Source organism: Oculina patagonica, chromosome 1 (assembly GCF_052425735.1).
Source record: "Oculina patagonica isolate OP01 chromosome 1, crgOcupat, whole genome shotgun sequence".
NCBI classification, from domain to species: Eukaryota; Metazoa; Cnidaria; class Anthozoa; order Scleractinia; family Oculinidae; genus Oculina; species Oculina patagonica.
The window spans coordinates 25,660,152-25,687,664 of NC_135758.1; the positions used below are offsets into that span (position 1 = coordinate 25,660,152).

The 27,513-nt window shown below is 38.0% G+C and overlaps 2 protein-coding genes across 8 annotated transcripts in view; both read left to right on the plus strand.

Moving 5' to 3' along the window:
- Nucleotides 1-19,894, plus strand: part of LOC144642080 (uncharacterized) — a 34,533-nt gene extending 14,639 nt beyond the window's left edge. Inside the window, exons 10-35 of one of the 2 annotated variants that reach the window (XM_078501080.1) lie at nt 380-409; nt 906-1,124; nt 2,033-2,170; nt 2,584-2,955; nt 3,236-3,286; nt 4,619-4,669; nt 5,957-6,097; nt 6,246-6,481; nt 6,830-6,938; nt 8,018-8,059; nt 8,868-9,236; nt 9,479-9,550; nt 9,709-9,759; nt 10,409-10,798; nt 11,642-11,674; nt 12,072-12,095; nt 12,515-12,544; nt 12,996-13,349; nt 13,864-13,974; nt 14,602-14,805; nt 15,390-15,512; nt 16,041-16,391; nt 16,900-17,125; nt 17,583-17,735; nt 18,237-18,376; nt 19,283-19,894. In XM_078501080.1, the coding sequence (XP_078357206.1) occupies nt 380-409; nt 906-1,124; nt 2,033-2,170; nt 2,584-2,955; nt 3,236-3,286; nt 4,619-4,669; nt 5,957-6,097; nt 6,246-6,481; nt 6,830-6,938; nt 8,018-8,059; nt 8,868-9,236; nt 9,479-9,550; nt 9,709-9,759; nt 10,409-10,798; nt 11,642-11,674; nt 12,072-12,095; nt 12,515-12,544; nt 12,996-13,349; nt 13,864-13,974; nt 14,602-14,805; nt 15,390-15,512; nt 16,041-16,391; nt 16,900-17,125; nt 17,583-17,735; nt 18,237-18,376; nt 19,283-19,515 (4,253 nt within the window). In that variant the 3' untranslated portion in view covers nt 19,516-19,894. The remainder of the gene's footprint in view (nt 1-379; nt 410-905; nt 1,125-2,032; nt 2,171-2,583; nt 2,956-3,235; nt 3,287-4,618; nt 4,670-5,956; nt 6,098-6,245; nt 6,482-6,829; nt 6,939-8,017; nt 8,060-8,867; nt 9,237-9,478; nt 9,551-9,708; nt 9,760-10,408; nt 10,799-11,641; nt 11,675-12,071; nt 12,096-12,514; nt 12,545-12,995; nt 13,350-13,863; nt 13,975-14,601; nt 14,806-15,389; nt 15,513-16,040; nt 16,392-16,899; nt 17,126-17,582; nt 17,736-18,236; nt 18,377-19,282) is intronic. The other variant, XM_078501087.1, reaches the window with a different exon arrangement.
- A 4,020-nt stretch (nt 19,895-23,914) lies between these two features.
- The window catches only part of LOC144642207 (uncharacterized), a 32,437-nt gene continuing 28,838 nt past the window's right edge, over nt 23,915-27,513 (plus strand). For all 6 annotated transcript variants that reach the window (XM_078501191.1, XM_078501220.1, XM_078501208.1 and 3 more), the window contains exons 1-3: nt 23,915-24,147; nt 26,484-26,746; nt 27,185-27,464. In XM_078501191.1, coding sequence (XP_078357317.1) covers nt 24,025-24,147; nt 26,484-26,746; nt 27,185-27,464 — 666 coding nt within the window. In that variant the 5' untranslated portion in view covers nt 23,915-24,024. The remainder of the gene's footprint in view (nt 24,148-26,483; nt 26,747-27,184; nt 27,465-27,513) is intronic.

A 27,513-nucleotide genomic window follows, 5' to 3' on the forward strand; every position in this document is an offset into this window, starting at 1 on the left:
AGACGTTATTAGCATTATTTTGTAAAATCAATATAAATGATATGTTGATGTCAGGAAGAGTGTAAAATAGCACGAAATATTCCCCTTCAATTTCCTATCCCAGTATTGATTTTGCGATAAATAGTGCATGAATTATGATCACACAATTTAAGCTACTTGTAGCAGTACGTGTTGACAGTGAACGGGTCGACTGGGCCAAAAATAGAAAGGAAGGAGAAATATTTTATTTTCTGAAGACATGCAAGACATTTCTTCTATCTAGATTGTATCAGGACATCCCAGAATAGGTTGTTGGTAGAGGATGGGGGGCGGTGGGGTTGGGGTAGTAATCAGAGATTCTTGAACCTTACATTTTTGCTGTTTTACATCGTATTTTTAGGTGCAACTGCCAGTGTTAGTTTCCCATCAGGTAGGACCTGCATTCAGTACTATGGCAATAGTATTCCATTATCATACATTGATGTCTTAATCCGGCTCTATCGTGATACGTGCGCGTGGTCGCATAGGTGCAGTGTGTATGTGCGAGGAGGAAGGGGTGGGGGAGTGGGGCGGGCTGTCAACATTTAATACGCGATATGCTATCCTCCTCTGTCCTGAAATAATCGTTGTATACGCAAGTGCATTTGACTCGCTTCAACTGAAACACGCAGTCCCAACCTGGAACGAAAACGAATTCTAGTCAATAAGGCCAATGTCTGTTTTTATTATAGAAACCTCTCACCACTCTACCTGAGTGAATGGTTCCGTAAGGAAAGGTGCACATTGAGCTAAATGAAATATGCGACATTTCCTTCTCAAGCTTTTACGCTTCCTTCTATGAAAATTTATCATATAATTTTTTTGGGAAAAGAATAAAGTATTCAACCGCGTAACGATATATTTATCTTGTTCTTTTATTGCCACAGCTGGTAATCCAATTACATGTCATGCTTGCATCAGTGATGCTGGTCCAGGTGACGACATAGCCCTGTGTAACAGTGAACAAATACGCTTACCTTGTACAAGTCCAGTGTTCCCCGCCCTGGGCCAAACTCACTGTTTCACAGCTGCGGGAAGGTACAGGTACCTAGACGGGTCTCAGGAGATTCATACTGGCGTTGCACGAGGTTGCATCGACTGCTCAAGTAAGGAAACCTTACGTACACATGTAGTCCCTTCAACAAGCTTATGCCGTGTTCATCCGAAAAGTAGTGGCGGATTACCTTAAAAGCTCTATTAAGCTTCAGGAGAGCTTTTTTCCTTTAGAGACCTTTTTATGAGCTACGTAACAGTGAGAGAGAAGATGGATGGGGGGGGGGGGGCTTATTTCAAAAACATTTATCAGTTAGGTGCCATACAACGGTCTTAGTGGTGTTGCTAGAATCGCAGTTATCTTAGCACATTCCTTGGCTATTAGTTAATTTTGCAGATCCCAGCTATTAGGTTAAAAGCTTTATTTCTTAGCTTACAGTTGTAATTTGGTCTAATTCAAGGCTGTCAGTTAAAGCCCATCTAGACCCTCTTTCTTAATATTTTAGTGTTGTTTACTAGCCCATTTTTGCAAAATAGTAACAATAACAAATGTGGTGGATGAAAAATGTAAAGTTACCCTTGTTTTCTTGTTCTTAAAATGTAATGATCTACCATGTCGGGGAGGGAATCGAACCGGGGAAGGGTGGCTTGAAAGAGAGGGGAGACTTACAATGTTGAAATTCCAGAGAGAGGCTCATGGAGGAAATGTGGGGAGAGAGGGAAATAAACTAGCTTTTACGGTACTCATAATACTTTATGATCTCTTCCACAATTACATTTAGAATCGAGTCTTTTTTTATCATGGTCTGAGAGGGGGAATTACTTTATTTTTTCATGTTCCAATTAAGAAAAAAACAGCAATTGCGTCAAGGTTTTGTCAAAGATACTAGTATAGTAAAATTTGGCATAGCAAACGTTATTCAGTTGAGAATTAAATAAGCGTAGCAATATGGTGCTTTATCTCTACGCATTTATTTAAATAAATTCAATGTTCCTTTGCTGGGATTGTTTGTTTCTGTAGACAAAACAGCAGCCTGCGAAGTCTTAGCCGCTGCTTTCAATTCATATCAAAACTGGACCTTGCTGGATTGTAATATAGAGTGTTGTACTGGCGATGATTGCAACAACCAGGACGTCGCCGTTACCTCGGAGGCACAAGGTAATAGCACTTTTAAATCTCCTATCTCGAAGAACGATATCAATAGCTGAATTTGTGGGAAGATTACAGGAAACCTATTACATTAATAGGACCTCTTTGCCAGTCAATACTATTGCAACATATTTATATTAGAAACAAATACCGATACCGCTAATCAAGAAATAAGGAAATAACATTGAAAGAAAATTAGAATTGAAATAATATTAAAGGAGAGAGACGAATAGGTAGGGAGGTGGGTATAGCAAAATAGCGAATAGGTATAGCAAAATTTTATTACGAGAGGCGGGGGGGGGGGGGGTATATATATTACACATAGCAGTGTTCTTGTATATATTTCAGATATAACTGCATAAAGTAACTGGCATTCCTTCTAGTGTTTAATTAATAACAATTTATGTTCAAATTATTATTAGAATGCGTACACCACTCGTACCTGGAAGATTCAGTAAGGAGGATGAGTTATTATAATGGATACTACGGTTATTACCAATGTGATAGCAACCTTCCTTTTGGCTGGTACCGATTCCGTGGTGCAGCGGGCACTGAGATGCCAACAACATGTGTGAAGCAGAATCACTGCAGTTCGCATGCGCCGGGCTGGTTGAACAACACTCACCCAACGGTAGCTGATGGAATTGTTAACGCTACAGTGTGTTTTCACTGGACTTCTGGTTGTTGTCACTGGTGGAGAGACATCCGTGTTCGTAACTGTAGCGGGTTTTACGTGTACGAGCTTGGTCCAACCCCAAGCTGTTGGTTACGTTATTGTGGAAATGGGGGTGGAGGTGAGGACACATTGATGAATAAATAAACAAAGAAATTAACAAATGAATGAAAAATAAAACAAAAACAGGCAAAACTACAGACAAAAGACAGACAGACAGACAGACAGACAGACAGACAGACAGGCAGCTAGGCAGGTAGAAAGACGGACGGACGGACGGACGGACTGCCTGACAGACACGCAGGCAGGCAGGCAAGTTGGCAGACAGGCGTTCGAAGGCGTACGTGGTTTTAATTATATGGAGAAAACTAACATTTAACTCTTTTATTTTATTTTCATAGACGGCAATTCAAGCGGAAGTGCCACTTCTTCTGTTGTGTTACCTACACCAGGTATTTAGTTGCTGTTGTTGGTGGGGGCGGTGTCCTATAAATTATATGATGAAGATCATTGCTCACAAAGCCTATCTTCTTCTTGAACAAATTTCTTACCCTCTCTCTTCCAACTCAGAACGTGTAAGAGGATCACGTAGGAAAACAAGTTAATATGGACTCTCCAAACGATTCCTTCTAGCCTGCACTTTCATGAAAAAATATCATTTAAAATTCCAGAACAATAAGTTATTTGTTTGACTCTCGCTCGAAAACGATAGCCATCCCAACCATTCCCATGTAATCAAGTGCTCTAACAACCTGGCTATGCTTGGTCATATATGTTTGTCAGTTTGTGGATTAACACAGGCCCGTAGGGTGGGGGGGGGGGGGGGGGGTTCGAGGGGTTCGAACGAACCCCCTAAACATTTTGAAGTTGGTATTTTTGGGGGTTTGAAATGCAAGGAATGCTTTGTATAAATATTTTAAATTAAGTCAGCTCAAGAATAATATTTTTACTCCTTTTTTTAGATAATAACTTTTAGATTGTGTTATTTAGTAATAATTACCTTTGGATCAATACTGTAGATTAGTTTTTAAATTTTTAACTTACATTTCGATTTTAAATTAGGTTTTAACTAAATTTTAAATTAGATTATTGTTTATAGTAGATTCTTCATTTTTTTAGTACATTAGAGAGGGCCACAAATTTATTAGTTGTAAAACTATTACGTGTAACCCTCTATAAATAAAGTTTGATTGATTGATTGATTGATTGAAAAGACAAAAAAATTTACACAAAAAAATCAAAAGACTGTGACCGGTCGATTACACGGACGACTAACTTTCTGGCCAGGATTATCAGAGGAAGCCGCAACATTTTGGCACTATAATGAGAAGTTCTAATCTTTTGGATTGGTTAATTAATGCTTGTCTTGCTTTTCATCCTTGTCCTGGCGCCCGCGGCAATCAGAACTAGCGTTGGTTGGCTGGATAAGCAAGCATACCCATTTGTTGCATTTTGTTTTGTGGATTTCTGGACACAGCTCTTAGTCTAAGACAGTACGTGTGTAAGCATTGCAAAAGACTCCAAACCAAAATTTCTAAAAGTTATAGAATTACCCCCGAGAACAAACAGGGAACTATTTAACAACAACCTCAACGACAAGTATTACAAGTACTACTAACATATCACCTACACCAGGTATTTTAATCTTGTAGTCAGTTGTCCTTTTGTTTATGTTGTCCAGCATGCGCACGATCGTAAGTCATCGGTGGTATTCATAACATACGTAACCTCGTTTTCTCTATCTAGGCATTGATTTAAGAGTGTGTTTTTCTTCTTTTAACTAGCATCGATCTCCCCGACAGCATCGGCATCATCCTCGGCAGGGTTTCCTTCTGGTAAGATTAGTAAATTTAGTTAGTCTCAAATAATTCTTTAAATTGCAATGGTTCAATAAAAGTGAATACATTAAGCTGACAAAGTAACAATGCATACGGTTTTTTTTTTCAAGGTGTATGATATCTTAACTGGTTTTGTTTGATTTTGTTTAATCTATTTTAAAATTGTAGGCTCTAGTGTAATTGATTTGTTTATAACTTCGTTTCTTTATATAAGTGCATAAAATTCTAAAATTTGTTGCGGTTACCTGCAGCACACTTTCTGGAGAAAAGTGCCGGATCAAAAAAATCACTTTTTACTGGCAAGAAAATGCATGTCGTTTTTAGGCATATAACCGCTTACAGGATTTTTGTTAGACAAATTTTCCTTGCAGGAATTTTTTTGGGCAAAAGTCACTCCCCTCCCCCCCCCCCCCCAAATAATATTTCTAATGGACAGGTCTGTCCCTAATTCTTTGAAAGACCCTCTTTGTCACCTTCAGTGCAAGGCTCAAAGTAAAAAACGACTACAGTACTCTATTGGTAACTGGAATTCTAAGATAATCGCCACTGATTGGCGATTATCTTATCATTTCACTCCCTGGACGAAAGACATTGATTTGATTCGGTGCTGGATGGCAAAAATGACGAATATTACAACTGTGTTCCCACCTGGTAAACAATTTTTTTTTGTCAAAACATGAATGTGATTAAAATTTATTTCCAACTTCCCTTCTCTTTCCAAGACAAGTATTCTTAAATATTAGGGGCAAAGAATTCTTCTGAAAGTGCCACTATCCATGTCTCTCGATTCTGTAATTTTCAAATTGTTCTCTTAGCTTTTTTTCGGTCAGGTTTTTTCATACAGTGGAACAATAAGTAAGACAAGAGTTTAATAAATAGCCCTATCTACTCATGGCAACAGGACTTCAGTAGGCAACATTATTTTATGAAATCTTCACCATGTGTAAGCAATTAAGTACTTGTTTGATGGGGTAATTTTATTAACCGGTGAAATAACATCTAACAAATAGTGCTAAATGGTCAAAACTAAACAAAAGAAAACAATGAAATTAGTGTGTAATAGTACCCTTTGAGCTGTAACTATTTCACGGTTGGGTACCAACTGAACTATATAGAGCCTGTATGCGTGGGGAGCAGGCCAACTGAAGGTCCTAATATCCTTAACGCAATAGAATCGAAAAAAGATGCCACTTTTTTTTTCTTTTTTTTTTTTCTTAAGTGATCAGCTATCGTTAATGTTGTAGATGAGTAAGTAAGGTGAAGGGTTTTGTGTCTCCACACTAGTTCCCACATCTTGCGACTTTGATAGTGGACTTTGTTATGGCTGGCGACAGTCTTACTCGGATGACTTTGACTGGATACGTCATAGAGGGTCAACAGGATCTTCCTATACAGGTCCAGATTACGATCATACAACTGGGTCAGGTACGAGAAATGTCAACCATTTCGTTTGATTTATATTTGTTGTTTGCTTTATTTTTTGTTCTCAGTGCAAATTTTAACAGTTTAACATGCAAAGTTGCGAGGCTTTCGGAAGGACCGTTAATGTATCTTTGTATGTACATGTTCACAGGATACTATATGTACATCGAAACGTCTTCTCCACGAGCTCCTGGGGATAGTGCAAAGCTTGAGCTTTCTGTACCTGCAAATGGAGAACTGGCTTGTCTTGTGTTCTATTATCATATGTATGGAGACACTATGGGAAATTTTACTGTTTTTAGCGGAAATGCTGTAGTATTTAACAAGTCTGGAAACCATGGTAACTACTGGATGAAAGAAGAAATAACCATTTATTTGGATAAAACTGTAAGTTTTAATCGGGAAATGCATAATAAGTTTGAATAACGTTTTTCCCTTTGTATCAAACAGAACTACGAATTTACAACAGAAGACTACTCATCTTTGCTAACTGACCCATAAAATTTTACATCAGATGATTATACAGAATCACAACTTAAACTGTTTTCTGGGTGTCACGTTTCGTCACAACTTTGTCGTCGTCAGTGCTGTTCTTGTTGTTGTCGCTACTGCTTTTTCCTCAACCCAATTAAGCATTTGTTTGTATTTAAACATTTTTTCTATTTCACCTCTGTCAAAATCATTAGTCCTCTATCATGAATAACTACTATTTCGTTTTTTCTGTTATTCATCTAGGTGACATTTGAAGGAATAAGAGGATCTTCCTATAGGGGTGATATAGCCATTGATGATGTATCGATTACCAATGGAATTTGCCAGCGACACGTTTCTGTACCAACGTCAAGTGAGTAAAAATACGAATTTTGCAATTTGCCTACTAAAAAACAAAACAAAATTGTCGACATATGGCTAAATCTGATGTAATTGTATAGTTGCTATGGTAATGTCGAATAGACACGTCATGGACACACAATTGACAAATCAAAATGGTTGAGGAGTATGAATGAACAGCTACTGAGCGTTTCAGCATCACAGAGTAAATATCCTGTTCAAAATGCGAGACCCCCCCCCCCCCCCCTCTCGTCCCTGTACGCCCTTGCAATGAATGAATAAAATTGTGAATATGAATACAAAGAATACATTCATGAAAACTGCACGAAGGTGGCAGAGGTTTGGGAAGAAGTTTTAGTCAATTCGTATTCCTTTTGTTTTTTCTTTAGCGCCGCTGATCATGTTGTTCGTGCATTGATCACCTACCTTTCAACGTACCTTTAACCGTGTTTCTTCTTCCGAGTCAAGAAGTCAAGAATGACCCTTACACCCCCCCCCCCCCCCCAAATAAAAAGAAAAAAAGAGAGAGAAAGAAGAAAGAAAGAAAGAAAGAAAGAAAGAAAGAAAGAAAGAAAGAAAGAAAGAAAGAAAGAAAGAGAAAGAAAAAAAGATAATTGAGAACTGTAAAAGATCAAGTTTTTTTTAAAAAATATCTATTCTTCTTCTCCCCAACAGTGTCTCCTTCTGATAAGATAGTTAGCGAAACTAATATTTTGCGACTTTATTTATATTGTTGAGAGCCCATAATTAAAAGGAGACTTAATTTTCTCGCGCACCTGCGTGCTTACCTATCGACTGACCCTAAGAAAAATGAGGGACTACTTGTAGTTTGAATTAATGGCTTAAGTTGGATTTAAAAATGAATTTGAAGTACGCCCCAATTAAGTGTATTATTAAGAGATTGTTTTCTGCAAGATAAAAGAATAAAAACAAATTCTGAACAGTCATGCGTTAAAAAAAAGCAGTGTGACTTACTTGATCATAACCTGAAATCAAGCAGAAACCAATCAAACCAGCCAAACATTTTTAGCAATGCTCTTTTGAACGTTTTCCAGAAAAACATTGTAAAACACTTTGATTTTCTGTTCATAGGCCCAACTGCATCTGCCAGCGCTGGTCCGTCGTATCCTACAGGTTGTACTATATGTTTACTTTGTTCCTTTTTTAAAACATTTAATATATATTAACTATTACTAAGCTCGATGAATATTTAGCTGGGTATTTACTTAACTCGACTTGTGTGACCGTTCTGGGCACAACTACCGGAGCTAGAAAAAAGCATTTTACTGGCAAGAAATAAGAATATGTTGGATCGTTTTCGCTATGTTAATATTTGAGATTGTTATTGTTAAGGCTTTGTTTTTGACAACTGACTAATTGCTCGAACAATTGAAAATTGATAGCTGACAATAACTCACCATCAATACCCTATTTATCACCTTCAGTGCATGGCTTAAAGTTGGAAACGACATACAGTTCTATATTGCTAACTGGGATTCTAAGATAATCGCCCTTTGAATCCAAGACGGCGGCTATAAACAACGCAAAACATATTCACCCAGCAAAAACGTCTGCAATGCAGGGTATACTGGCCACAAATTACATATAAGCCTTAGCGATGGATAATAAAATTTTAATTGTTGTATCTGAAGACGCGCTTTCGACGGAATGTAAAGGCCGATTTACACGGTACGATTTTGTCGCATGCGACAAGCTTACGACACGCCTACGACAGTCGTAAGCGAGTTGTAGGTTTGATTTACACGACACAATTCGTGCCGTAGGCCTGTCGTAAGCATGTCGCATGCGACAAAATCGTACCGTGTAAATCGGCCTTAACAGATATGTTACGTTAACTTACGTTGTAAGTCATCCCCATGATTCTTCTACCTTAACTTATCGATGCTTGTTTTCGTTTCTTCTTTTCTAAATGCTTTGTTAGAATGCGTCCACCACTCATACCTGGAAGATTCCGAAAGAGCAATGGGCTTTTATAACGGATACCACGGTTATTACCAATGCGATAGTCACTTGTCTGGCTGGTACCGATTTCGTGGGGCAGCTGGTGATCAGATGCCTACATCCTGTGTGGGGAAGAATCGGTGCAGCTCTCATGCGCCAGGCTGGCTGAATGGCGCGCACCCCTCCGTGGCCGACGGTGCTGTGTACGCTACAGTGTGTTTTCATTGGAGTTCTGGTTGTTGTACCTGGTCTACAAGCATTCGTGTCCGTAACTGTAGCGGATTTTACGTGTACGAGCTGGGACCAACACCAGCTTGTTGGCTACGTTATTGTGGAAATGGGGGTGGAGGTGAGGATAGAAAGAAAGACAGACAGACAGACGGACAGACGGGCGGACGGACAGACAGACAGACAGACAGACAGACCCACACACAGATAGGCAGATAGACGGACAAACAGACCGATTACCTCGCCAAGACTGTAATTTATTAGGTTATAACAAACATGTTCATTGTAAAAATGTTTAAATTTTAAATGTGTTAGACTTAAGAAACATCTACATGTAATTTATACCCTTATTTATTACCACAGGGAACTTTTCAATGACAACAATGACAAGTACCACGAGTATCACAAGGACCACTAATATATCACCTACACCAGGTATTTTGATCTTGTTATCAGATGTTGCTTTGCTTTTTGATGCCCATCCCCAGTACTAACCATGTTAGGAAGAACAAAAGGCTTATTACTTGAATACTTATTTCGAGAGATTCTGTCTGACCATTTGAATAAGAGTATCTTTTTTGTGGCTTCACTAGCATCGATATCTCCAACAGCGTCGGCGTCCTCCTCGCCAGGTTCTCCTTCTGGTAAGATTGACTGATTTTAGTTTATTTTCTTCAATAATTCTTTAAATACACCAGACTAATTAACAAACTAAGTTGGCAAGACCAGAACGCATAGGTTTTTAATGATACTTAGATTTTTTTTCACTTTAGCTTTGATTCGTTTTGCTTTATTCTGAACTAACAGTTGTTACCAGTTGCATTTTACGAGTTAAATAAAATGACTTATTTGTCAAAAGGAACTGGTGAAGTTGGCTTCACCTTCTCCGTATAACTCTATTGTAGCCTTTACTGTAGTTGCCAGTGTGTGCATCTCTTCTTCATTGAGATAATACTTGAATGGCGTACAACAGCGAATAATTCAATTCAACGAGTTTCCTTTACTTGTTGTAATGCATGGTAATGGCTCTAGAAGCCGACGCTTGATACCGGTTTGAGAAGGATAAAGAGACACGGAGTACTGTAATAACCTATGGATTGAATACAAAAGCTTGTTCGTCGCTGGTTACCACGGGTATTTTTTAGGTTGCTTTAACAAATTGGCCGGTATCTATATATACTCCCGTGATAGCAAAGGTTATTGTCTAAAAACATTACACCAAGGCCGCTGACCGTAGCTTTCCGTTCCGCAGTCCGATCGAAACACTAACCATCAAACCGCCACTCTCTTCAGGGTCCTGTTCTTATAGCTTAACTGGCTTGAGAGGAAACTTCACCAGTCCAAACTATCCATACGACTATCCAACCAGCGTGACTTGTGACTGGACAATTACTGTGATACCTGGTTACTTCATTTATCTGCACTTTGAACATTTCCATCTTGAGCATGCATATGGCGCTGCTGAATGTCCTTATGACTACGTGGAAATATTCGATGGAACTTCTTCATCCAGCACCTTGATAGCCAAACGCTGTGACTATCAGGATTCTTGGTGTATTTACAGTACCGGCTACGTCCTCCACGTTAAGTTTGTATCAGATGTCATAATTGCCCGCTCTGGTTTCACTGCCTATTACGAACAGGTCCATAGGAGATACCCAATGTGCCTGCATCTCAATTCTAGTAAGCGAATGTGACTAGTTACATCTTTTTTATAGAATTGTATTGAATTCCTTTTTACGAAGTAGCCATCCATCTAAGTCGCCCATTGTAAGTTTGTAAGTTACTGCAGTTAAAGCCGCTAAATCAGTCCAGAGATCAGCTAGAAATATTTAATACTTTCATGTGTTGCTGCAGATAAAAGATAAGAACGACCCAAAGGAAACTTAAGAACATACGGGTTTTAACCACTGATTAAATTTCCATCATAGAGTAGGAGAACTCTTGTTTTCAGCATTTACAACTTGATGTTTTGATAAAATTATGATAAAATTATGTCCATAATACACAACAAAGAAGAGAACATGTGATTTCAGGGGTCTTCTGTAGGGGGAATTAAAAAAAATTCTGTGTTCAGCTTCCTGATACTGAATCTAAGTTGAAACAAAACAAAAAATGATAGATTTGACACTAAAAGTATTCAAGTAGATATTTCTTCTTCTCGAGATACCGAGTTGAAAGATCTGTGAGTAAGAATTTAACAACAACAGAGTTTGATTAGTTACATTCCCCCAAGTTCATGCTTTCGTTTTGTTTTTAAAAAGTAGTTCTCACCTACATGTAACTGCTCGAAACAAAACATAACCGTAAGACGAGATATCTTTAGCGTAAGCGATTAAACTTGTCTTAAGAGATTTTGGCTGGCCAATGCAACGACGAATCATTTCTAAACTAAACAAAAACGTTTATTTATTATTTTGCTAAGCAAACAATAGAAATAATTGTTGTGAATAATGATATTTGGTGGATATACACGCTGAGAATATTTAACAGGATTTAACGATATTCTTTTTTTCTTTTCTAAAGCCCTCCATTCTCGGAATGCCGCATCTACTCCCTGTAAGTAGGGCTATTATTTGAGTTTATTCAGTCTCTACTTTTTGTTACTGTTATTGTGAAGTTTTGTATGGGAAAACATACAAATTTACAAAACATGATTGTATTGTTTGACTTAACACCGTACGACATACGCATTTTTGGTGTACATGTAGGTTGTGAGCGTATTCAAATCGTTCTGCTCGCGTTTTGTAATCGTTCTTGCGCCATTAGCAGAACGGAGTTATCTTTTTTCTATGGGAGTGCATTAAGACAAGTTTTTCGTTTTTGTTTTTTTTTTTACAATTTTCCTTTGGCATGGATTGCTGGTCATATGAATGTGGTTATGTCGTATCTTTCAATGTATCTATTAATCTATTTATGGACTTTGTGTAATTTTCCCTTTTCTTTTCTTTTGAAGCCTCCCAAGTTACACCTACTCCTTGTAAGTAAAATTTTGATTAGATCAGCTCAGTTCGTATTTTAATTGTTAAATGTTTTAACTTTGATTTGTATGTGTAGATACTCAGTCAACCTGTAGCTCAACATTTGTAACAAAACGTGAAACAAATGACTGATAAAATCCACTAAATTTTCTGTCGTCTTTTTGCTGTTATTGTTGTTGTTGTTTGTCTGTTGGGTAGATGTCTTGTGCAATGTATCAACTCATTTTTTTTTATCTTTTTTTGTAGCTGGTATCATCTCGAAAGTTATATATATATACACCTAATGGAACGTTTTCTAAAAACGAATATATAAATAATATCTGTGAGAAACTCTATAGTTCAGTCCTTTTTATCAAGAAGTTCTTATTTTACAAAGCAGTTAACTGACTCTTTGCTGTTTTTTTCTTATCGTCTGAAGCCCAATCTCATGTTGCGACCCCAATTCCTGGTAAGTAGATTTTCAAACTGTCAGGGTGTGTGTTAAGAGTTGTTTTTAGTAATAAAAATGCAGTCAACTCCCGCCTTGCGGACACCTCGCTATTACGGACACCCCGGTAAATAATTACGGACAGGAATTAAAGTCCTGACGAATAAGAATCACTAAAAATAACTCCTGCTACGGACTTTCTTTATTGCGGAGACCAAATTGTGTTCCCGATGGTGTCCAATAAAACTCAGTCAACTCTCACTTTAACGGACACCTTCGTAACCACAATAAAGTGTCCGCAATAGGGAAAGTTCGTAGTAGCGGGAGTTATTTTCAGTAATTCTTATTCGCCGGGACTTAAATTCCTGTCCGTAATAACGGGGTGTCCGTAAAAGTGAGGTGTCCGCAAGGCGGGAGTTGACTGCATATGTACATCTAAATTTTATTCTATTTTTTTTCTTCTTACTAACAGGATCTTGTTATCACCACCTAAACCAACCCAGTGGTTACTTTGCCAGTCCACACCACCCAGGCTGCTATCCAAATGATAAGTATTGTACCTGGTTAATCGAGGCACCGTTCGGCCAGTACATATATCTATACTTCTTTTCATTTCACCTTGAATATGGAACTGCCTCCTGTCCGTGGGACTTCGTCGAAATATTCGATGGTAACTCAATATATAGCCACAAGATTATAAGGGCGTGTGGCCAACTGGCACCATGGGAGGTATATAGCAGTGGAAGGTTTCTCTTGGTGCAGTTCTTTTCTGATGACATTATCATGATGCCGGGATTTTCTGCAACCTATCAGGCTACGCCGTATCGTAAGTAAAATATGTACATTTCATTTTGTGAAACTTCTCTATAGATAACTGTTGTTTTAGACAAAAACTGATGAAAATATATTTTACATAATGTTAAATTTGTTTTATGTTTTAATTTGTACTTACGGTTATAAATGTTGAAATCAAGTGAAAATGAAGCAATGTGAGCCATTTTCAAAAAAACAGTGGGCAAGATATATTATTCCTAAAATGTTTGTTTTCAGCCTCGGTCAACATCGCAATGGTTTGAATTTCCATGATTGTATGTTTAATCAATCAATCAATCAATCCATCCATCCATCCATCCATCCATCGATCAAGCAATCAATCTATCCATCCATCAATAAATTACACAATCAATTAATCAATAAATTAGTCAAACAAATTTTATTTAACGAGTACTGTTACTCCTCGCTTTGTTTTAATAACGTACCTTTCCTTGCATAGAAAACACGTTGCGCTTCATTCTACAGCAGTATAAAACAGCTGTCATCTTCTTTTTTATAATAAATAGATCATAGCGTCTCACTACCTTCACAACAAGTTTCGAGTTCAAGTGCAGTACAGTGCGTCGCTACCCACGCAGCAACTGCTACAACGACTGCCACGGCAACTGTGTCAAACTGTGAGTAAACGGCCGTCTTTTATGATTTCTTTTTTAATCAATTTTAAGGCTCAATTCCGTATCTTTGAAAGACCAAATTGCAACCAGAAATAAAGCAATCGTATTATGTTTAAGAAGCAACATGATGCTTTTCTTGGTCCTTAAAATATTAACGGTTTCGTCTGTTGAGTAACTCGCTACTTACGCATTTTAACAAGTGTGATAGACAGACCATGCAGCTTTCATAAAAAAAATGTCCCTTCGGTAGTACTTTTAGAATCAGACGCAATAATATCAAGCAAACTTATATTCGACGTAGTAGCGTTTTCCTCGAATGAACTTTTGGTTCAATTAAGAACTCCTTATGGGTCTCATTGTAAATATACAACACGTAAATATAATGGGGCGACGTTTGCTTTGTGAATTGTCTCTTCTTATACACCAGATAACCTTTCTGTGATGCTTCCATAATAAATACAACATATATTCATACATTGTCTACACACACTCTCCATAACATGTCTTCTGATTGCAAACATCGTTTGTTTTAGAGTGCGCACCATAAACAAAAAACTTTGATATGTAATAAAAAACACTAGCTATGGCCGTTGGATTTGTATTTACACGGTTATTATCTCTTTCTTTCAGCGAATGGAATCCATCCGACGCCTGCTTCAGCAATGCCTTCAAGTTTTTATCCAGCTTCAAGTATTAATGTCCAGCCAAATCCTTCTGATTTTGAGTTGCATCTACCAGCAGACTGCGATCAAGTCTGCAGTAACACTTTAGGAAGCTATACGTGTTCTTGTGTCCAGGGATATCGACTGGCTCCTGATGAAAAATCTTGCTTAGGTGAATATATTAAACCTATATTGTATCAATATGTTGCCAAACATGATGTCAGAAATGTAAAATCTTTTTAAGGTCAGCGTGACAGTTTCAATGAAAAAATTGTATATCTAAAAAACGGTGCCTATAAAACCCGCAAAAAATAGATGGTCTCAATGAGGTGGTGGCTTTTACGGTTAACTGTTAACGTTTTGGCTTTTTGCGGCCAACGGTTAATTTATTTCCATTACGGTTAACAGAAGCTAAAAGTTAATTTCCATGTTTTTAAAAGATAAAAATTAATCTCCATTATTGAAAAACATATTTTAGGTCTTAGGACCATTCTGAGACGATGAAGTAATCTAGTCTGTATTATTTATAATTACTGACCGATTTTTTACGGTTAAAATATTATAACGCTAACGGTTTAAATTTGTCAATTTTTATGCCTAACGCCTAAAGTTTTGGCTATTTTACGACTAACAGTTAATTGCATTGAGACCCTTTCAATACAGCTCTCAAAACGAAGCACTTGAATCAAAACCCGACCCAATTATATGTAAGACAAGTAAAGTTTCTAATGTGTGCTATGCGTGTCCTCTCTGTAGATATCGATGAATGTTCCACCAACAATGGTGGCTGCAGCCATCATTGCTTCAATATCCCTGGATCCTTTTACTGCGGTTGTCCAGAAGGCAGAAGTATGGGTGCAAACAATTTTACCTGCGTTGGTAAGCAATGTCAAAATAAAGCTTAGAGTTAGCAGATACAGTAGTAATATTAATGAACTTCATGTAATATATCAAACACGAGAGACAGTGTTTCGACAGGATATCCAAACACCAAGAAGAGAGTTGAAAATACGACGCGCAGCGGAGTATTTTTGACGAAATTCGAGGTGTTTGGATAGCCGATGGAACACTGTCTCGTGTGTTTGATATATCATCTCAATCGAACAAAAAAGAACTACAGAGTAAATTGGGAAATAAAATCGTAAAAAATCTATGCTAAGTAAGACCAGGTATCCAAATCTCCTTCATGCTTATGATTTACCTTGTTTTAATTTGGTGAATAATTAATGAAAAAAAATGTTTAGACCTGGAAATTTTCTTGATTATAGCTTAAACCGTTGCCTCCTGTATACAGTGTCTATTCCAAATGTTCAAAATGACATGTTCAGGTATCCCGAAACGACCTAGAACGAGTGCATTTGAATGGGGTTTATTTCATAAATTTCCTTTTTTATTCACTTTCTTTAGAACCTGGTGTGTCCGTTAACTGTGGAGACAGCAACATGACGGTGGCGTTAGAAATCAAGTCATTCCCATTCTTTGAGGTGGACCAGCTACATTTGCGCTACTCTTCATGTAGAGCCACCAAGAATGACACACATCTGTTGATCAGCACCCCTCTTAATAACTGCGGAACATTGGTCAACGAAACCCAAGACGCTCTTATTTTTTGGAATGAAATCCGAGCGGACGCAGTGGTCATCGATTTTGTCATCACTCGAACACATGACATCAAAATCCCATTTTACTGCAGCTATTCCAGAAAGAAATTACTGTCTTTGAGTTTTACTCCTCAACCATTGTACTTTGATGCACTACGTATGTCGAATTTTCTTTTTATATTGTTTCGGTGTTCAACTTGTAGATATAATACATACAAAGCATCAAATCACCTGGCTAGTTTTGATACGTAGATACTGTCCCTTAGAAGTGGTGTTGCCAGTGTGCAACTGAACTTGCATTATTGTCGCTCAAAGTTACTAAGGAATAGCCGCAATACAGTGTTCCATGAAAGAATTAAGAAAATTGTTACTCTCCCTCAGTAGAATGCTACTCTATTGCAGGTAAAACTCGGCATTTCGTCAGCTCGTGGACAAACTGTAGGCCCCGTCCCCTGCATCTTCAGTTTAGGTCAGCAGGGGATGTAAAAGAAACAGTAGGGCATGGAGTTCCCGGCTTTGTGGTCTGGTCTTTGCCCGTTGTACTGTGCTTACTGTGAAATGCTCGGAGATATTACTTTTAAAAGCTTTCTACAAATCTGAGGGTAAATAAAAGTGATGTATGTATGTATGTATGCACTTACACATCGTGAAAATTTCTCTTCTAGCGGGGTACGGTAACTTCACCTTCAGGATAGACTTTTGCAAGAGCCCATCATGTGATACATTCTACACCCAGCAGGACTACCCACTGGACGTCGAGCTTAATGATTATATGTATGTGAGGTACAGCGTGGAGTCCAGTGCTGACCTGGTGATAATGGCTGAAAATTGCAAGGCCACTAAAGATGGAAGTTTTTATTCATGGCCACAATACACCATAATACAGAATGGGTAGGTCTATACTCATACAAAAAAATCGCATCCAGTGGCTTACTTCTCTTTGTACGCCCTAACGTATTGTGAAAAAGTTTTTCCATTATTTCTCGTATTTTTTTTAATTGCTTTTCTTTTGACAGTCGGATAATTTGAGATAAAAGAGCCAACTGAGATGACTTTTGGCTATTTCTATCTAACCATTTTCATATTAAAATATCAGAAATTTTAATTATATCTTAGTGGTAGACGGGTGCCATCACAACGTCAATCATCGAGACAGGTCTCGCAGTAACATTTCACGGAGGGCTGAATGAACAGCTTCTGGGGTTTAAGCAACCGTTAACCCAGACGAAAACCCCTAATTTTCAAAACTTTCGAAACTCCCTCGTTTGGATTGAAGGGTTGTGATGTTGGAGGGGGGGGGGGGGGGGATTTTGCGATAACTGTTAACCGGAATCTATGATTTTGATAGATGTCCCCGAGATACAACGATGGAGTACAGCTACAACCCGATGCGAAATTTTCAACAATTTAAATTCAAGACGTTCAGATTCTTTGACGACTACGCCACAGTATACCTCCATTGTGAGGTGTTGGCCTGTCACAAATACTCGCCAAACTCCAGGTAAGGTCAAATGATACCAGTCGTCTAGCTTTATAAATGACTACGATATTTGGCTTGTCTTTAAATAAAAATGGCACGTCTTGCCAGTATAGGCCACCTTTTAGGCGTTGGTTACAAATACAATCACTGTAACAAATAATTTAACAAAAAAATCAAAATATTTCATTTTACATTGAAAACCAAATAGCTGCAATCTTAGGATCACTAAATTTTATTCCAATTGAGCAAATCGATAGCTAACATCTAATTGCAGTCAGACACGTTCAACAAAGATCAAAATAAATTCGGTGAACAAAGTGGTCGAAATTGAGGTCGATACTTGCCACTGTAAGAATGCATTGAGAAAAACACCGTCGCGAGACCACACAAGACAGAAAAGCCGAAAGCACAGGGCAAACGGGTACAATATCAGCGCCTTATATTCCTATATCTTAGCATGGAGTTCTTCCGTGTCCTTCTGGATGGCCACCAACTAAATCAGAAACTCAATCATTTACACAGGTGCAGCCAAGGTTGTTCAAACGCTAACAAGAGAAAGAGGAGAGACGTGACGCGCGATGAGATAGAACATGAAGAAAGTACAAACAAATATATTCTGACACAAGGTCCATTGGTGTTCAAAGAACCACAGGAGGCTGGGGGTAAGTTAAAAACTTCCATTCCGCACTGCGTATTTGTCAGTAGTTAAACGTTGTAGTCGTTGGAGGTCTTTTCCTTACATATACACTATTCATGTTAAGTAGACGTTTGCACGCTACTCGATTTAGTAGAATAGTTCAGTTTTGAATACTTTTTCGTCCCTTAATTCCCACAAGAGACTTGATACAACGAAACAAAACCAAATACAGAAGTTTAACCAGAAAGCCTTGGTGTCATGTTTAAGTTTTGACATTTCGAACTTGGGCTGTTCTACTGATATCCTGCAAATGCTGCAATTTGATTGGCTGTTCTACTTGTACACTGTCGGCCATGATGAGCAGAAAGTTGCTTTTGAAAATATCATGACAATCTCTTTCTCGACAAATAAGGCCATGAAACACAATATGAAAACATGGCCAAAAATTGCATATTAGGTCCTGAGGCGCGAAAGCTAAGGCATGTAAAAAAACATTCGTCTGCTTTTTGTGTTATCATTCCAAATTTCTACTAAAACAAACTGATTGTCAACTCTTTATCAAGTTGTATATTGTACTACAACGAAAAGCAACATTTGTTTTCCTATGGAAAGCAACCAAAATAGCTAAGCTTTTGACGTGGCTGTTGGCTACGTTTGAACAGAAAAAAGGGAAGAGGATTTGAGCTTAGAGGTAGGCAGCAGAAGTAGGACTCATAAGCCAGTTAGAGTTTCTACTGCAAATAAACACAATGGAAGACTACATGATTATATTGTATGAGCGATATTAAACTGCGAAGATATACATTGTAATGTACATGTTAGAGTTACAATTGCTGGTATACTTACTTTGATCATTGATACGATATTTTTATACAAACATCTAAATGTGTAATAAAGAAATATTTCTTCTTGTTACTCCTCGTGATCGTAGATACTAGTCAAAACAAACAAACTGCTCTGATTGGTGGCGTGGCAGCCGCTGGTGGATTCGGTCTGATTGCAGTCGCAGCCCTGGCTGTTCTTTTCGTCAAGTACCGCATTGCACGACGGTTTATGAACAGGAACAAGGTTGGAGACCTGTACACGACTCAAGATGAACAACTGAGCAGAAGAAATGCTTACATACAAGAAGATGACATGATTGAAAAGGAAGACGCTTTGTAGATTGATACATGCATTTCTTGGGTGGCATGTGAGCCGATTTCTTGTCGCATAGAACATTTTTTGCACAAGTGACTTTGGCAGGGCGCGCTGCTCGCCTCGTGCATTCAAAGTTCCTACATAACTTTTAGCAGATAATATCGTTTGAAACTACGATTGTCGTAGGGTTTTAAGGCGAAGGACAGTTGCAAGCAAGTTTTAGGTTTGATCTATATAAAAACCCCGTGTGGTACTCTAACCGCTGCACGCCGTAACGTGCCAAAGCTGTGATATCTAAATCTGCCTTAAAGTACATTTGACGTAATTGTTTTCTTTTCTATCAAACTCAATGCTGTCGTTTTAAAAAGAAAATAGGCAATTATTTCGTTGGAAACTATAAAAGCACTTCTGTAAGCGGTCTTCCTTTGTTTTTTCCCTTTTTGGGGTGGGGGCGAGAAAAAAAAAAGGGCGGGAAAAAAATTCCATGGGGGGGGGGAAAAAAATTAAAAAAAAACAATAGGGATTTGAGTTCATATTTCAATTAAGATTAGTCGAAAAAGATTAACGATTTCTGCCGAAACACCTTACTCGACGCTATTGTTCAGCAAGGCACCTTTCCTTAAAATTTTGGTAGAAAGTTAAATCGATGTACATATCTCTTTCATATTTAAGTTTAGGTCATAGCATAATTTAGTCCCCCATAATAAGGCTTAGATATCAGCCAAGGAAATCACGTGAAGGAAATTATGCCTGAGAGGTGGAGTTTTGGAGTACCCATGATGCCTTTCATGAGAAGTCGTCTGAGTGAACTTCCATAAACTTAGTTTTTTTTAAGTGTCGTTTTATTAAATAGCTAACGTGGTTGTTATCTAAGTGTCACTTTTTTATACTGTGACCTTTTTATTCACAAGTTTTCATTCTTTAGTGATATGTTCGGTTAGCATTACAACTTGATATGTGTCTCGCTTTTGTTGTAACACCATTTACTTTAACTTAATATTGAAAGTAATAGAAAAGTTTCTCTAAATAAAAAAGGTTGTTTTGACTAACTGAATTGAACACTTCACTGACACACTTCCTTTGGTAAGAGTAATCCGTCCATCTATTCATGCATCCTCCCTCTTCCTCCCGTATCGACCCCAAACGAGAACAAGCAGGAGTCGCCAAAACTAGAATTACACGAGGATTTAGCGACTATCGTCAGCCCGGGCGTAACAGGGGACAACTTTCGACGAATTTAGCTCAAACTTTGGCTTAGACCGAGCACAGGAAGGCCATCCACAGGGCATTAGAGTTTAGGCAAACGTAAAGCGAATCTCGTTCTCCTTTGTCCTGGGCAATACGTGTGGTCAGCCGACTTGCTGGGGTGTGTCACGCTACAAGATAACGGAAGCAGCTGCTGGACAAGAAATTAAGTGAAGATAAAAAGTGCTTTACTAAAAGTATACGAAGCCGCATTCCAATCAGCATCGGCTTAGCAATGCCTTCAGTCATTTTCTTTAAAATTAGGTCGCTTCTGCCGACACGTATATATCTATATAATATAACCGTCTCGCAGAATCAAGAAAAACCCCACAATTTCCGTACGAGTACTAATGTTAGCCATGCATTACATATGCTCTGTCTTTTATTTTCGATTACTTTACTCCATCTTTCTATATTCCAAATATCCCCATTCATTTCGCTATAGCTTAAAGTACCAAATTTCCAAATAAAATTTACCAATACAGTACATTTCTGCAAGAACAGAAGTTTAGTCGGGGTGTGTCATTAAGAGCCAGCTCGTATTCGTATGATTCTACTGATGTACAAATTGCAAACAATTACACCAATCAAACATAGTCAAGTGACAGCTTAGTGATACAGTCAACTCTTTCTAAGACGGACACCTTCGGGACCGGTCGCAACTGTCCGTCTTAGAGAGGTGTCCGTCTTGTAGAGAGTCAAGGTAACGTGATACCAGTAATTCTGATATAATAAAGCTAAACCTTTGCACAATGCAACAAACCTCTACTAACTGCAACAAGACTAAGATAATAAAAGGCCGTATTTGCTTGTTAAAGCAAAAATTGAGAGCTACAAACTGTAATACTGTAAGTAGAAAACGACCTCTTTAGTGTCCATATACGTAAGCAGAGAAGTAATCCGTTAAAGCGTCATTGTTTCTGGTTAGTATACACGTATCCTTAGGGCGCTGACTAACTTTGCTTTAGGTCGATACGACGTTTGGAAGTATTTTCAATAATAAAGCATGATAAAAAAACTTCTCAAGTGTCCGTTAATGATTTCAAAGTGTTCGTTGTCCGTCTTAGAGAGGTGTCCGTCTTATAGGGAGTTTGGTTACAGTAAAATGACTGAAAAACGGCAGGGACCATCACCAGGTGTCCGTCTTATGGAGGTGTCCGTCTTATAGAGGTGTCCGTTTAGAGAGAGTTGACTGTACATAACTTGCAAAAATTTTTGGACGATTTTAATTTTGGAGAAAGAGTGTCCGAAAATAAACCCGTAAAAAAGTCTGATATATTTCGAGTAAAGTATAAAACTAAAAACTTTTAAGTACGTACTTATGTATAGAGCTAGAAAGAAAAAATCTCTTAAGAAATTTGCAATGAATCGAAGCCGATTCCCGCCCGCTGGCTTGTCTTGAATTTACGACCACCCCCGATGTGATAAGAAAGGGATTTGAGATGGCAGGAATTGTGGAGGCTGTATCTAAAGCCTGGTTCTCATATGATCGCCCCGATCGTCTCTGTCGCCTCCGTCGCTTCAAAAAGTTTGCTTGCTCCAATCACCTCAGACTTTGCAAACGACAGAAGCGACAGACACGATCGGGGCGATCATATGAGAACCAGCCTTAAGGTACTAGAACCAGAAGATCCTTTTAAAGATGTTATCGCAGATCATTAAGCCACTTTGAGCTCCAAAGCTTTCACTATCCTTTATGGATTGGTATTTTGTAGGTGTAAAATTTACTTTAGCTATGCTTCAGGAAAGTGTCCGAAACTTTTGTTCAAAGGTTGTCCGAAATGAGATAAAAAGTGTCCGAAAATTAAACGTCCTACTAAGATATCCGAAATTTTAATGTCAGAAATTTGTTGCAAGTAAGGAACCAGTAGCTCTAAATTTTAGACTGGATTCATATATGCCTCTAACTATAAGAACGGCTATAAATCTCTTAGGGGCTGTTTACATGAGGACACGAGTTCATTCCATTCCCATATTTTTCTCTGAATTTGTTTACATGATAACGAGACGAAATTTCGTTCCCGCACAAGTCATTCCGGAATGAGTTAACAGACTCCTTTCCGAGATGAAACCGCATCTCATGAAACCGCACAGGGAGTTCACGGTTTAAACTCAGAGCGGAAAACGTGATCGTCTTTCCTGTTCAGCCCGATGAAGTAGTCCTATTGTGAAATTGTTCGTTGAAATTTCAGATATGGCCATGAATAGGCACAATAACGTTTCGCACTAAACTTGCAATACGAACTTCAATCTGGAACGCAACTTTTCCCGGAATGAAAGTCATCTCTGTAACCGACCTTTGTAATCTACGGGGGGTTGTGGGGGGGGGGGGGGGGGGCAAATAGCGGGATTCCCTGTGTTTTTTTCGCAACAATGTGTGATACTATACAATAGGAAAGTGACAGTTTTTGACAGCGATAGTATGTCAAATGAAATCTTTGTTCCTCTTTGTGAGTGTTTCCTTGCATAATGATTATCTGGTCACGAGAACCCTAAAGGCAGGTGGCTGAAGGAATGTAATGTTTACATACAGGCATTGTTCCTAAAGGTAACGGTTCTGTTGTTTACGTAGCTTATTATATGGAATGTTTGTGTATGGTCGTTCTTAAGAGTTGGATGCAAGTCGATCAATGCCTCCTTACGGCGTACTATTAGATGTAAAAGGAACTGCAATTAGAGTAAGAGGTTTCCTTTGCGTGAGTGCACTGTACCGTAAGAACAAAAAGCATGGTTTCGATAATTAAAAACCTCCTACAGATCGCCATAACCTTTTTAGACCCAAGAGCTAACTGCAATTTATAATTAACGACGCAATGATGAACGATATAATAAAGACTAGTAAACTTCTAATGAAGAAATATGACGAATAGATGAAGTTCCAAGTAATGCCCAAACAAGACACAGGGTTGTCGAAAAACCACTTACAATTTTCCCTTATTGAAGAAACAGGCAAAATGGTCAAAATGCTTTATAGCTCCAAGCTAACTCTATTGTTTTATCAAACGGCGTCGACTGTCGGCTACACTGAAAAAGATTCCTAAAACAATAACAATAATAAGTCATATATATCTGTTTAGTCTGTATTATGCGACAAATACCCTCGAGTCGTCAATAATTGGTCGGCATAAAAACCTCTCGATTGACATGCAAGACAGAAACTAAGAAAGCCACACCTTAGTTGAAGTCTTGAGTGTTTGTCTCAATCTTAGCAAATTGCAGTTCACTCGGCTTTCATTTTGATCTTGACCGAAGCAGTTGAGAACCTGAACTAATTTATTTCACAACAAGATGGTACGCTTCGTCCCTGCGCTCCTTTTCTTCATTTTGGCTCTTCATTGTTTTTTGGCAGAAGGATCACACTTCCGATATGGCTTCATAACCTGGGCTCCGACAGACTCTGACGACCACACGGTAGGGTACCAAACATTGAAGACAGCTTTCAGTTATCATGTAATATATTTTTAAAGATTAAGTTACCTAATTCGATTGATCCGTAATATATGGCTAAAGTTGTGTAGCAAAGGCAAAATGATTGTTTCTTTCTAGAGTTGGTGGGGCCATGTTGGCATAATGTTAGCGTTATGGTAAATAAGCTGTCCCAACCTGTTTATCTGGGCATCCTTAGTTATAACCTTGCTTAAGTAGCTGGTTTTTTTTTTACTAGATACCTTACTTTACACTATTTACCTAAACAAAGTCAATGCGTGCCAGCAAACTGTACATGTTTGATAAAACCTGACAAAATTCTGGGGCATATTTTTGAATGATTAAACAATCCCAACAAATTCTACAAAAGTACTATTGCGTGTTATGTTTTTTTTTTCTTTTTAAATCCACATTTATGCCAAATGATTAATGAATGTTAAGAACCATTAGCGAATCGACACAAGTAAAAGTAAACGTTTTTAAAATTATTCTTTTTTTGTTTACGTTCATCTTTATGCATATTTTCACAACAAATGCAAATGAACTCCACAACCTTTATTTCATGTAGCCATCTGTGTCCGTTTCTACGAAACGTCATAGCTCGAAGTGAAAACCAAACTAAAATTCGACGAAATCTCCTCGATTTAGTGACGTCTTTTTACCGCTGTATCCATTGTCATCTTGTTTAGGACTCGGAGCAGTTGTCATGGTGTTATTACTAAAACTTTCAACATGCAACATTAAGGCTAAATCGTCATGTTTCTGCAAATTTTGACCTTACCTAGTTATTTTGAAAGGACTGATTCAATTTCAAATTAAAAATCAGAAGCGACCTTGTTTACTACTCCTTACTCCTCGCTGAGCCCGAATACTTCCATTGTTTTTACCATGTGCCATTGACCCAAGATTCGGGAGCCATGGGTGAACATATTTGATTGAGTGATTGAGTGATTGATTGATTGATTGATTGACTGACTGATTGATTGATTGATTGACTGACTGATTGATTGATTGATTGATTGATTGACACTGCCTTATTGAACGTTTGTTAAAATCGCGTTTTAATTTTAACTGCGCTGCTTGAATCAGTCAAAACAATTTCTTCGATAATAGTACGGTTCGTTGTATTTCAGTTTGTCTGTTGGCTCTACAGAAGCTTCCAACTTTTGGCATATCAGAATGATGTGGGTTTATTCAGAGTCAAGCAACAACACATTACCAGCAACCCGTTTAGGAACAGCAGCAAAACAACCTATAAATCATTTATTTAATTATCCATAATGCGTCTAAATGACTTCATAACACAAGACAAAACTCAGTAAAATGCCGTAGATGGGACGTTTTTAGCAGTTTGTTTAGGTTTGATATGTTTAACATTAACAATATTTTATACTTTAAATATATTCGATGAGTGCATCTTTGAATGGGTGTGCATATTATTTTTACTAAATGGGCTAAAGTTTACTGAATTTTTGCGTTTTCAGTAGTACGATAGGTAGTTTCTTTTTCCCTGTTGCTTTCTACCCCGGATAAAAATAACTTGCGCGTTCTGACACATTATTACATGCAGTCTCCTACAGTGTCCAAAACGTTGTCAGATACTGATACATATATTCTAGACACGACCGCAAAGTCAGAACCAAAAGTAAATCATGTCGACGTGTCCAATTGCTATATTCTTTATTAGTCAATTTAGTTACAGATTTGTCAATCAATCAAACTTAATTTTTTGAGTTTTTAAATTGAAAACTAATAAGAAAATTTCTTCGTTTGTAAGAACACCACTAAATTTTTCATACTAATTTATATTAAAAAACAAATTGTCGACGACATCGAGTGTAAGAATACTAAACAATTTAGCATACAGAATTTGCCCAACCGTGATAGTGACCCAATTACATTCCGTTCCGAGCTAGTTCAGTGGAAAGTACATAGAACATACGGTGACCATTTTCGTCCTCGAGCCCAATTTATGTTTTGTTTCTGAGCAACAAGATCGGCGAGTCCAGCCTATTCTCCAATTGCTTTATTAGAGCACTGAAACTGTAAACATGCATCTTTAAATGCGTCGGCTAGGATGGAAATTGATAACAACTTGAAGCTAAACTTTTCAAATTGTTTTCCCGCGTCTTCAGGAAATCGATATATTAATAGGCGTGGTTTTATTTCTCTCCGCTAATTAAGTGTATATCTTCCTTTAGATGTTCAAAGAACTTGCTTTTCATGGGTTAATTTGCCGATAACTAATTTCAGAAAAGTTAAGACCAAAATCCATCATCAACCATCGTTGTTAGCTCGTTTAAATAATTGTTTATTTTCAGGTTCGTTTTACTTTCCGTGTTGGATGGCGAAGATCGGAAGTACACTGTAATCAAAGTACGATAGCCAACGGAGATCTAATTAGATACGGAGGTCAATGGACTGCAACATGTGACAACGTTTCCAATCCACTGTGTATGTACTCGGCGGCCATTGCTTACACCTATTTCTACTGTACTGACTATAGCGAAATTGAAGATTGGTCCATAGGTGAAAACACCTTCAATTATACTTTTAATTCCACTGACGAGGAATGGTTTGTAAGGTATGTTGAGATGACTTTATTAATCAGGACTGTAACCAGACGACCAAGGAAATATCAGAAAAAAAAGCATTTCTTTCATATTTACTTACTTATTTACTCACACACTCACTCACACACACACACACACACACACACACACACTCACTTCCTTCCCTCCCTCCCTCCCTCCGTACTTCCTTCCTTCCTTCCTTCCTTTCTTCCTCACCTACTATGTACTTTACAAAATTAAGAGAAAATTGTTCTAAAACATATTAGAGTAAAGGATAAAGGGTCTTTCATCTGATAATTTGGTCTATTATGTTTAGAACTGTAAATGGGAAAGTAATATGAATATAAAAATTCCATTCCCGTCTTAAGCTCTTAGTTGAAGAACTGGCTATAGGAAGACCTCTTCCACTGCTATGTCATTAAAATTTATTTTTCTTTGTTGTAAAACAGTTACTACGGCTGCTGCTGGATTTCGCTGTCCTGGTACAGTGGTAACGGAAACTGGCTTGTAGCTACGACTGTTAACCTTACTCGACGATCAGATAATGGAAGAATTAACTCATCTCCAGTATCAAGGAGCTCAGCAATTGTTCGGTTTCAAGAGGGTTGTTCCAAATCTATTAGAATCCCAGTTGAAGATCCCGATGGAGATGTGGTGAAGTGTCGTTTCGCGAGTTATTCTGAGTCCTACAAAAACAATGATAGTTTCCCCTACGGTGTACTTGATGAGGTAAGTGAATTTAGTTTATGTAATAATCGATCTTGGAGATTGCTAGAAA